This window comes from Nyctereutes procyonoides, unplaced genomic scaffold (genome assembly GCF_905146905.1).
Source record: "Nyctereutes procyonoides isolate TBG_1078 unplaced genomic scaffold, NYPRO_anot_genome, whole genome shotgun sequence".
Lineage (NCBI taxonomy): Eukaryota > Metazoa > Chordata > Mammalia > Carnivora > Canidae > Nyctereutes > Nyctereutes procyonoides.
The window spans coordinates 25918207-25930570 of NW_026575020.1; the positions used below are offsets into that span (position 1 = coordinate 25918207).

A 12364-nucleotide genomic window follows, 5' to 3' on the forward strand; every position below is an offset into this window, starting at 1 on the left:
TGATGGTCACTTAAGTTCACATGTGTGCTGAAGAACACATTCTAAAGGCACTACATTTTTACTCTCCATGTTTTATGTATGTGATATCTTATTCTACATCTTTATTTTGTGTATCCCTTGACTAATTTTTGTAGATATAATTGATTTTACTATTTTTGTGTTTTAACCTCCTTACTGACTTTATAAGTGATTAATCTACTACCTTACTATATGTTTGCTTTTATCAGTGAGATTTTTTCATAATTTTCTTCTAGTTATGTTCTTCTCTTTCCATTAAAAGAACATACTCTTCCCTTCCCTGTAGGGGCATCTAGGTGGCTCAGTTGGTTAAGCGTCTGAACCTTGGTTTCGGCTCAGGTCATGGTCTCTGAGTTATGAGACCAAACCCCACTTTGGACTCCTTGCTGGGCATGGAACCGCTTGGGATTCTTTCTCTTTCTCTCCCTCTGCCCTTTCCCCATCCTGCTCTCACTCTTGCTTTCTTAAAGAAGAAGAAGGAGAAGGAAAAGAAGGAGAAGAAGAAGAAGAGGAGGAGGAGGAGGAAAAAGAAGAAGGAGAATTTCCTTTAAACAAAAAATAAATACAAACAAAAAAAGGAATTTATTTTAACATTTCAGGTCATCATTCAGAATTTAAGATGAGATCAAGAGTTTCCCAGATAAACAAATGATGTTAGAGGAGTTTATCACCACTAAATCAGTCTTATAAGAAATGTAGAATTTTATGATTGAAATGACTGCATGTAATTCCTGAACAAGACAATTTAACAATGATCACTTGGTAGTCATTACTGATGAGAATATAATTCATGCAACTAGGTGATGAATTTAAAATGATTTTCACAACAATTAAAAATGTACGAGTATAAATTATCTGTGACTCTAATAGCTCTTACTTTTTCCCATGGCAAATATAATAGGGCAATATCTTATAACATGACTGGATTTAAAATCCACTTAAACTTTTCGTATCAAGTATATATTACAAAATAATGATGAAGCTCTAATTTGCAGAGTATGACTGTGTTATTATAATGAAAATTCTGTAGCTAAGTTGGATGTAACTAAAAGGATACATCAGCTGTATACGAAGGTAAGAATTCAATATATATGAACAGAGGCAGATTGGGAGCTGAGTTCATAAGTATCTGGCAGGCCTTCCTGCCTTTCCTGGCCACACCTTGGGGTGTGAGTCCTGCCCTTTGAGTACCTGAAACTGTACTTTTTCAGCAGCTCCAAGGCTCTGAGCTTATGACAAGCAGCAATACTCACTGCAACTGGCTTTGGAAAGTGATGCCCTGGTAGTGGAATACTCCTTGGCTTTGCTTCTTTCTTAAAGAATGCCTGCTTTAATAAAGCAAGTTCTTCATTGTGCTTGCCTCCTGTGGGACCATGGGGGACACTAGGATGGATCATCAGGCTCTGATTACTTTGGGCTACTCTCTGAGAATCCTTAGAACAAATTGCTTCTGGTCAGGGGTGAATTATGTGGCGGCACCAACCACCCCAGTCATTCCAGGCCACTCAGAGCTGAATAGATAACTATCTTGCAGCAGTACATCTGTAACTCATTTATTACACACTAAATGAAGTGTGTCACTTAAAAGACTATGGTTTATATAGCTAAACTTATTAAAATATTTTGTTTTTAATAACCCAATTCCTTACATTTGAAATGACTAGTTACAAAGTGATATAGCTATAAATTAATCAATACAGATAGAATATATAATAGGTGGAGTATGATTGAGTCATGTATTACCTTTACTTGGTTGTAATTTTTAATAAACTTTAATAATCTTTTACTAACTTTAATAATCAGTGCCCAGATAGGGGCACAAATAGAAACCACACTAGTTATTTGAATAGATACTTTAACAAGAACTGTTAATTAGATATAAAGTTAAGTAGATGACTACAAAGCTAAAAAGAGAATCTAAGGTATGATAGAGGGACCAACTGTTACTGCATCTAGAGCTGGAGAAAAAAATAAAGGAAGCAAAGGAAAAAATTTACAAACTTAGAGGAGTGACACCCCCCCCCCACCAGAGCTGAAACTCAGATCTCTGGGAAGATGCTGCTTGCTGATGTTGGTGCTTCTGAGCTTAGAGGAGGGACTACATTGGACCCAGACTTCTATTTTTTTTTAAGATTTTATTTATTTATTCATGAGAGACACACATAGGCAGAGGGAGAAGCTCCCACAGGGAGCCTGATGCAGGACTCGATCCCAGGACCCTGGGACCACGACCTGAGCCAAAGGCAGACGCTCAACCACTGAGCCACCCAGGTGCCCCGGACCCAGACTTCTAAGGCAGGAACATTGTCTGGCTGGAGTTGGTGTCTTTGAGTCAATGAAATGTACAGAACTGTAGAAAAACTACAAACTGGATTTAGTCATTGCAACAGAAAAGACCTACTGCTAGGAGGATAAAGAAGCATTGCAGAGGTAAAGCACACAGGAACCAAAAGATTACAAGAAGCAGTCTTGAGATAGACAGGAAGGAACAATTCTCTTCTCCTTCTTCAGTCTTGGGGTCTCCCTCTGGTGCCACCAATTAGCAGAGCTTACCAGAACCAGCTGACAAGGCAAAAAAGATGTGGTTTTTAGAGTCTCAGCTCCAGCATCAAAGAAGAATACAAAAAGATGAGTTTAGTGCTGAGTTAATAGTTTAGTAACTAGCAATTGACTGATATTGAAATTGATACTAGAAATGGAGTTTAACTTTCATCCTCTAGTTTGCACATATTTTATGAAGACAGTTGAAGACCATACTACTTCCTGCTCCCCAAATCCAATAAGCATAATGTCATCAATGTACTGGACAAACTCAATGCTGATTGGAAGGTCTAGATGCTCAGTATCTCTGTGGACTGCATTATGGTAGAGAGCAGGAGAACTGAGATAGCCCTGGGGCAAGACAGTGAAATTATATTGTTGGCCCTGCCAAGTAAAAACCTCTGGTGTTCTCTCCAATTTGTATGGAGAAATAAGCATTTGCTAGGTCAATAGCTGTATACAAGGTGGCAGGGATTGTGTTGAGTTGCTCTAATAAAGATATTACATATGAAAAGCAGCTGGAAACATCAGCTGATTAACTTTATAATAATTTACAATCATTCTCCAAAATCCATCTGCCTTCTTCATAAACCAAACAGGCAGGTTAAATTGGCATGAGAAAAAAAAATTAAAAAAATAAATAAATAAATTGGCATGAGATAGGTTTCACTTCCTGCTTCTTTCAGATCTTTGTTGGTGTTACTAATCTCTGTAATTCCCCATTCTGCCATCCCAGGAAAGCAATTTTTGTTTACTCTTCTGGTATATGTGTATGTGAGGGAGGGGACTTCCCAAGGGCTACAACTTGGCCTTTCATATTATAAGTGCTCTGGATGCACTCAATATTGCAATACCCCAATTCAACTGTGTTCAGGCTTTTCACCACTGGCAGAAATGGTGCTAATCTTTTTTTTTTAATTTTTATTTATGATAGTCACAGAGAGAGAGAGAGAGAGGCAGAGACACAGGCAGAGGGAGAAGCAGGCTCCATGCACTGGGAGCCTGATGTGGGATTCGATCCCGGGTCTCCAGGGTCGCGCCCTGGGCCAAAGGCAGGCGCCAAACCGCTGCGCCACCCAGGGATCCCAGAAATGGTGCTAATCTTAAAGGATCCTGCACCCCAAGTCAGTCAGCATTACAACAATACTTCATGAGACCCTCATGCTGTGCCATGTGCAGTTCAGTAATACTTGCTAAACATCCCAGCAAGCAAAATCTTCCAAATCCATGCAGAAGAAAGATCAGTGTGAAGATTCAAATGTCCTCCAGAAGTTTCTGGGTTCTCACCAGACCATCCTCCTTACTTTCTTTGTGGTGCTATTGTCAACAGCTTTTGTCTTTCTAGCATACAATGCCTTCATAAACAGGATACAGGCAATACCAGTTGTTTATGTATCAACTCTAGAAACACCACAGCCAGGTTCAAAAGACTCAATTTCTCACCTGTCCACCACAAGCCCACACTTAAACTGGTAGATTGTAGTGGCATTTAGAGTCCCCAGGAATGAACATCACCTTAGTGCCAATGTTTAGAAATCCCTGAAAAACCTGAATATTTATTTTCCCTGGCACATAGTCATTTTAGGAGATGACCACAGGTCCTGTGAAGATTTGGAAGATTTTTTTCCCTATATACTGATGGCAGTGCTGCAGTTTCCTCCTTTAAGGAGATCTAACCTTGCCTTCAGTTATGCCTAGAAACTGGTGAGATGTCAGAACTCTCCACTGTGGTTACTAGAGTCATTTTTGATCACCATATATGGATTTTTTATTTTATTTTTTTTTAATTTTTTTTATGGATTTTTTTTATACCATAGGTAGATGACCAACATTTCAGTAGGCTGGCCATCTCTTTTATTCCTAGAAACACCATAGTCCTTTAACCACACAGATTGCTGAGAGTCAAAAAAACATCTGATTACCACTGTATTTCCACTGCTCTTTATGGTAAATGTGTCTACTTAGGTAGTTAGGTAGGTAGTTAAACACTAATATTTGGCCTCTACTATTCTGAAATGGGTCATTCCATATGCCTATAGAAGAAAGCCACTATAGAGCTTTTCAAGAATATAAATACTCACATCACTAATATACTTTTCAATGCTTTAGTAAAGTGTTGTCCCTTAGACAGAATTCTCTTAGAGGATGTACTTGGGGGGAGTGGATGTGCAAGTCAATATGCAATTAAATCTACTCCAATATTCCTATTTCCCTAAGCCTTGGTATTTCTTCTTACATTATGCCAAGGAAGTTCCAGTATCTCAGTTTAAGCACATGCTACTAAAGAGTCCCGAGTTTCAGTGAATTTACCAAATAAATGATTAGTGTCACTTCCAGCTGTAGATGCTAAAACATTAAATCCTTAATTTCTGATAAGTGTACCCATATTAATAAATTCTAACAACTCAGCATTATATTCTGTGCTTCTTTAATTTCCTTATAATATACTCTCACACATATTCCTTGGGTTTCTGCCACTGTCTATGCAAATCATAAAACTATTGATTTTGCTATAAAAACTATTTCTTCCTGGCCAGACTTTGTATTTGCACTGCTGGAGCATTTTAACATCTGATTGTAGTTATGAATCTCCTAGAAGTAAGAGGTGGTTATGGTGAGTCTTGAGGATAATGGGCATCTCCTAGTAAGGCAACTGCCCCATCCATTTTTCAACCATTCTTCATCCATTCAGCCACTCTATGCATTTTAATGGGGAGCTTTTTTTTTAAGATTATTTTTTTTTAATTTTTTTCATTATTTATTTATGATAGTCACACACAGAGATAGAGAGAGGCAAGGCAGAGACACAGGCAGAGGGAGAAGCAGGCTCCATGCACCAGGAGCCCGATGTGGGATTCGATCCCGGGTCTCCAGGATCGCGCCCTGGGCCAAAGGCAGGCGCTAAACCGCAGCGCCACCCAGGGATCCCAAAGATTATTTATTTATTCATGAGAGACACAGAGAGAGAGGCAGAGACATAGGCAGAGGGAGAAGCAGGCTCCCTGCAGGAGCCTGATGTAGGACTCAATCCCAGGACCCCAGGATTACAACCTGAGCAGAAGGCAGATGCTCAACCATTGGGCCACCCAGGTACCCCTTGATGGGGAACTTAATCCATATACATTTAGAGTAATTATCAATAGAGAAGAACTTAATAATATCATCTTGTTCATTGTTTTCTGGTTGTTTCATAGTTCCTTTGTTGCTTTCTTCCTCTCTTACTGCCTTCCTTTGTGAATTGATAATTTTCCATAGTGGTATGCTTTGATGCCATTCTTTTTATCTTTTGTGCATCTACTGTAGATTTTGGCTTTGTGGTTACCAGGAAACATAGACTACAATAATTATTTTAAGCTATTAACAATTTAATTTCAGTTGCATGCAAAAACTCTACCTTTTTACCCTCCTATTTTGTTTTTGATGCCACAATTTACATCTTTTTATATTGTATGTCCATTAGCAAATATTATGGCTATAGTTATTTTTAATACTTCTGTCCTTTAACCTTAATACTAGAATTAACTGATTAATATACTGCCACATTACAGTATTGAAGTATTCTGAATTTGACTATATAGTTGTATTTATCAGTATGTTTTATGTTTTCATATATTTCATGTTACTAATTGCTGTCCCTTTTTGCCAGCTTGAAGAATTCCTTACAAATTTTTGTAAGACAGTTCTAGTAGTGGTGAACTCCCTGAGCTTTTTTTTTTGTCTGGGAAAGACTTTGTCTCTTCTTTATTTCTGAGGAGAATTTTGCCAGATAGAGTATTCTTGATTACTTTAAACATATCGCCCCACTTTCTCCTGGCCTATAAGGTTGCTGCTAAGAACTATACCAATAGTCTTATGGGGTTCCCTTGTAGGTAACATACTTCTATTCTATTGCTGCTTTCAAGATTTATCTTTGTCTTTGATTTTTGACAATTTTATTACAATGTGTCCTGGGGAAGATATCTTTGGGTTGAATTTGTTTGCAGACCTATGAACTCCTTGAACATGGACATGCAGATATCTCTGCAGATTTGGGAAGTTCTCAGACATACTTTTTAAACTAAGCTTTCTGCCCATTTCTTCCTCTCTTTAGACTCTCATAATACATAGATTATTTCTCTTAATGGTGTCCCAACAATTCCAAGGGCATTCTTCATTCTCCTTCATTTTTTTCCCTTTGTTATTCTCTGACTGGATCATTTCAAGTGATCTGTGTTCCTACTAGGTATTTATTTACCCCCAAAAAAATGAAAACGATAATTCAAAAAGATAAATGCACCCCTATGTTTATTGCAGCATTATTTACAATAGCCAAGATGTGAAAGCGACCCAAGTGTCAATCAATAGATGAATGGATAAAGAAAATGTCAGAGTGCCAGGGTGGCTCAGTGTCTGCCCTCAGCTCAGGTCATGATCCCAGGGTCCTGGGATTGAGCACCGCATCAGGCTCCCTGTCAGTGGGGAGTCTGCTTCTCCCTCTCCCTCTGCCTGCTGCTCACCCTGCTTGTGCTCTTTCTGTGTCTAATGAATAAATAAAACCTTAAGAAAAAAAGATGTCACACACACACAATGGAATATTACTCAGTTGTAAAAAAAGAATGAGATCTTGTCATTTATGACCAGATGGATGGACTTAGAGGGTGTGCTAAGTAAGTCAGAGAAAGACAGATACCATATGATTTTACTTATATGTGGAATCTAAAAAACCAAAACAAATAAACAGAGAGCAAAAACAATCTGATAAATACAGAGAACAAAGAGATGATTGTCACAGGAGAGGGATTTGAGGAATGGGCAAAATGGGTGAGGGGAGTGGGAGATACAGGTCCCTGTGACTTATTCATTCTATAGTTCAACTATAGAATGAATAAGTCACAGGGGTAAGAAGTACAGCATAGGGAATATAGTCACTGGTATTATAATAGCATTGTATGGTGACAGATGATAGCTACATGTGTGGCGAGCATAGCATAATGTATAGACTTGTCAAATCACTATGTTTTATACCTGAAACTAATGTAACATTGTATATCAACTATACTTCAATAATAATAATAGTAAATCTGTGTTCAGATTCACTGAATCTTCTGCTTGGTCTAATGTGCTATTGAAGCTCTTTATTGAATTCTTCATTTCAGTCCTTGTATTCTCCAGTTCTAAAATTTCTGGTGTTCTTTTTTATGTTTTCTCTTTGTAGACCTTATCATTTTAAAAAGATTTTATTTATTTATTTGACAGAGTGCACAAGCAGAGGGAGGGGCAAAAGGAGAGGGAGAAGCAGGGACCCCGCTGAGCAGGGAACCCAATATGAAGCTCAAACCCAGGACCCTGAGATCAGGACCTGAGCCAAAAGCAGATACTTAACTGAGCCACCCAGGCACCTCAGGAACTTATCTTTTCATTATTTTATTGCTTATTTCATCAAACTGTTTATCTGTGTTCTCTTGTAGCATTCTGAGCATCTTTAAAACAATTATTTTGAATTCTTTGTTAGGTAATTTATGAGTCTCTACTTCTTTGGGGTCCATTACTGGAAATTTACTGTGTTCCTTTAGTGGTATCATGTTTCCTTGATTCTTTGTGATCTCTGTCACTTTTGTAGGTGTTGGTGCATTTGAAGAAGAGTCACCTCTTCCAGACTTTATGGAATGACTTTGGTAAGGAAATACCTTTACCTGTGGTTGGGAGCATGCTGGAACATGTTGTGACCCTTGGTCTAGTACTACAGGATGCCAAGTGTGAGGGCATGTAGTGCCTGTAGATGGAGATGGGTGGAGGTGGCATGGTGTGTCACTGGCTCAGGAAGCTGTGGTCCATGACATCAAGAACTGCATGATCCTTGGTAAGAGTTGCAGGCAGTGCACAATGGCTGGAAGACTGTTGGGTCCTTTAAAAAAAAAAAAAAAGATTTATTTGTTTTCTTTTAGAGAGGGAGAGCATGTGAGGGAGAGAGGGAGGGGCAGAAGGAGAGGGAAAGAATCCTAAAGCTGACTCCCTGCTGAGCACAGAGCCTGGAACCGGTCAATCCCAGGACACTGAGATCAGGACCTGAGCCAAAATCAAGAGTCAAACACTTAACCAACTGAGCCACCAGGGTGCCCCTGGTGGATTCTTTAACAGAACCTCCAGTCTACTGGCTAGGGACCATGCCAGACAGTGATGGTGGCCATAGCCAGTGGTATGCACACACTTGGCTGTGGGGCCAGTTGAGGCTGGCTGCAGAGACCATACAGATGTGCAGTGGTGAAATCTAGGGCCCCCAGCAGAGCCTGGGGCCAACTGCAGGCACATAGGCAGCTGCAGTGGCTCCGGCTGTCAATGTGTACATGTGTGACTATAGGGGCTAGCTATAGGCACATGTTTGGCGGGGGAGGCCAGTGATGGGAATTGGGGCTAGTGTCTTACAGGCACACAACTATAAGATTAACTATAGTGAGTGGGACTATGTAGACCAATAGCAGGGGTTAGGGTCAACCCAGGCCCAACAAAGTCTGTACAACTGTACAGACTTTGGCTTTTCCTGTGGGGCTGCAGGAACAACTTGCTGTGGCATATGTGCAGTGGTAGAGGCTGATATTGGGAGTTAGGCCAGCAGCATGCAGGTGAATAGCTGCAGAATCTCTTGCTATTCTCAGAAGTTATCTCTGTCTTACCTGGATTTTCTTTCCTAGCCTTACCTCTAAGTGTTCATCAGCAAGGGTTTATCTTTAACTTTTTTTCCCCTCTCCTAGAAGATACTCTTACTGGGTAAGCTCCACTAGCATCCTTCCACAAATGTATCCTTCTGTCAGTACCCAGGGGTTTAAAACTCATGAAATCCAGCTAATTGACATCTCTTATCTTCTATTAGTCTGACAAATCAGAATTGTGTATAATTTCTGCCTTCTACCTAGAAACCCTTTCCTCAAGGATAACTGGCTGTCCTTTCATATATGACTGACAGTCTTGTCAATCAAGATGCCAAATGCTGCAATTCACCAATTTATAAATCTACTGGGAATGCATATAAAGGGGCCTTACCAGATTCACAAAAACTCTGTCTCATAGCTGGCAATCTACGTAAAATGACTGTAGAATCTCATGGATGGGAGGATGAGATATGTAGAATGTTATGAACTTTGAGTAATTCAAATGCAAGTTAGTACTATTCAGACTGGGTAATACTTCTGTCATTTCCCGATGGACTTGATTATGCATAACTTCCTACCAATGCACCATAATATATTTCAGTGTCATTAAGATTCTTCCTGGAAATTTCTATAGACCACTGGGCAGATACCTTAAATGTGTTAGCATCTCCAAACTCAAACTCTTATCCTTCCTTCAACCTGTTTTCTCCCCTTTCCTTATTTCATGGCATCATCATCCATTTAGCCTTGTAAATATGAAAAAAAAAAAAAAACCACTCCGCGAACCTTAACTATTTCTCTTTCACTCTTTAGATCCAATTTTGCCCCCAATCCTGATCATCATTATCTGTTTTCATCATTATGTTCCCTCTGAGTAGACTCTGATACAAAGAGTTGAGTGCAAGTTCATTTGGGAGGTGGTTCCAGGAAACAATGGTAAGGGAATAGAGAAGTATTACAGGAAAGTGAAGGAAGCCTGTATTATTGGGCAGGTTGCAATTCAGGTAACTGAAGCTCTATTCCATTGAGGAACTCTGGGAGACAGAAATGTTCTACCCATGGGACCATTATACAGCTCCCTATCCATCCCTGGCCGAGGGCTTCTCTTATTAGATACCAGCTCCCAAGCGCTTCTTGCCTATCCCCACATTTGAACTGGCAGGAAACCCTCAGACAGAATTCCAGGTGCTGGCAGCCTAAAACCATCTGCATGCACTGCAAAAAGTGAATCTGAAGTGATATGGTTTGGGGATTGGCAATGTCAGGCAGAACCTAGACTGATGAAGGCCATTTACTGCAAGTGCAACATTTCAGGTGGAAAATTTACCTTCATTCTTTCTTCCCCCTGTCCTTCATAATTCCAGTCTTTGCTGGCGGAGGTAACTTTTTAAAAACACCAATCTGATCACATCTATTCTATGCTTAAAAGCATAAAGTCCAGACTCCTTGATTCAGCATGAATAACTTTTACAGATTGAAAAGTGACTTTTTCAGCCACATCTGCAATTTTGTTTTATATAACTGTGCTCTGCTACATGAGTGCGTCCTTTTTGAACTTTCATACCCTTGCATGTATTGTTCCTTTTGCTTCAAATACTCTTCCCCCCTTCTTTACACAAAAATGTCTTATTAGTCTGTTAAAATCCAGTTTAAAAATCTGTAATTCTACGAAAACTTCCCTGATCTCCCTGGGAAAAGTAATTGCTTACCCCTTTGTGTTCTTAGCATTTTATATGCACCTCTTCTTTTGCACTTTGCAGATTGAATTGCATTTGTTTATTCCTTTTTCCATCGCTAAACTAGGAACTCTTCAAAGGAAGTTTTCCTGTCTCCCTGAGGACAGGTCTTACTCATCTTCACAACTCCAATGTCTCTTTGCATATAGAAGGCACCCATAAAGGTTTATTGTATTGAATTCATCTGGGTGGATCCAAATAAACTGTTTTAAAAAGAAATGGAAAGGAACTTCTTAGTAATTTCAGGAGATGGACACCATAAGCAGAGAAAGCAGTCTATTGGGACCTAACAAAGAAATCTATTTTATATTTATTATTTAAGAACTTCAAAAATGCTTTGAGGCAGCTATTCTAAAAGATTGGAATCTGTTGTCTCCAAAGGCAGTAATTTTGGTTTCTTCAACTAGAACATGTGCTATGTTGATAAAAAGAAATGTAAACACTCTAGCACATTATAAAGATACCATTTCAAATTAAATCGTTCCTGGATTGTAACTACCCTAGAAGCAGAGGCCAAGTATATAAAATTTCCTTTCTACATAGCACCTAGCCTAAATATACACAAATTCTTAAATGATTTTTGACACAGCAGTGATTTTGATAATTTGTGACTGAATCTGTGGTCATTTGCAGTGAAGTAGAGATCTGATAATTATCCACTTTCATTCCTTAATATAAATAAATCACATTCCTCTCAGAACTCCTCATTCAAAAAAATACTTAGTGAGATTATTACTCTAATGTCTGTATTGTCATTCTCACATGAACTGAGTAACCATCAAAGTTTCACTTCATCTCATCTGAATCATTATTTCAAAAATTAATGATAATAATAATGTCTTAAAAAATTCACTTGCATTACTGTTGCCATTTTGTGTGTGTGTTTCTTTTTTTAATGATGATAGTGGTGATTATTAATGGTTGAGTTTTCTTGTCATTAGCCTTGCACTAATCTAGTTTTGGTCAGTAACAACAGCATTAACAGTAGTACAGTTTGAAAAGTTTAGCAGTTGAGAACTTACCATTCAATAGAATCATGGGATGCAACCCTAAAAACTGGGGGTTGGGGGTGATTTCAGCCTTCCACAGTACTCTTTGTTATTTATTAATACTTTCTCTTTTTGTTATTAATATTGGTCTGGTAATACTTTTCCCTACCATTTGATGATACCTTTTAGTGGCCCAGATGAGTGAGTCAGCATTTCAAGAGGAACCTAAACCTGCTCAGGTATCTAGCCTACATAGGTTTCTAACTACTTAACTATGAGAGAATTTGAGATGCAACATTCTTGAGAAAATTGAGATGTGGTATCATATTTTATTATTTAATTGTTTTTCTTTTTAGTTGCAGTATTGTGCATCAGGTTATGATAAAAGTGCTGGAAAAAAGGGGTTGGGGTGCCTGGGTGGCCCAGTTGGTTAAGCAGCCAACTCTTGATCTCA

At 38.9% G+C, this 12364-nt stretch overlaps 1 protein-coding gene across 1 annotated transcript in view; it reads left to right on the plus strand.

The window, feature by feature from the left end:
- Positions 1–12364, plus strand: part of EFCAB5 (EF-hand calcium binding domain 5) — a 178257-nt gene that overhangs the window by 8942 nt on the left and 156951 nt on the right. Inside the window, exons 2-3 of the mRNA XM_055317835.1 lie at positions 8159–8213; positions 12100–12149. Coding sequence (XP_055173810.1) covers positions 12108–12149 — 42 coding nt within the window. The 5' untranslated portion in view covers positions 8159–8213; positions 12100–12107. The remainder of the gene's footprint in view (positions 1–8158; positions 8214–12099; positions 12150–12364) is intronic.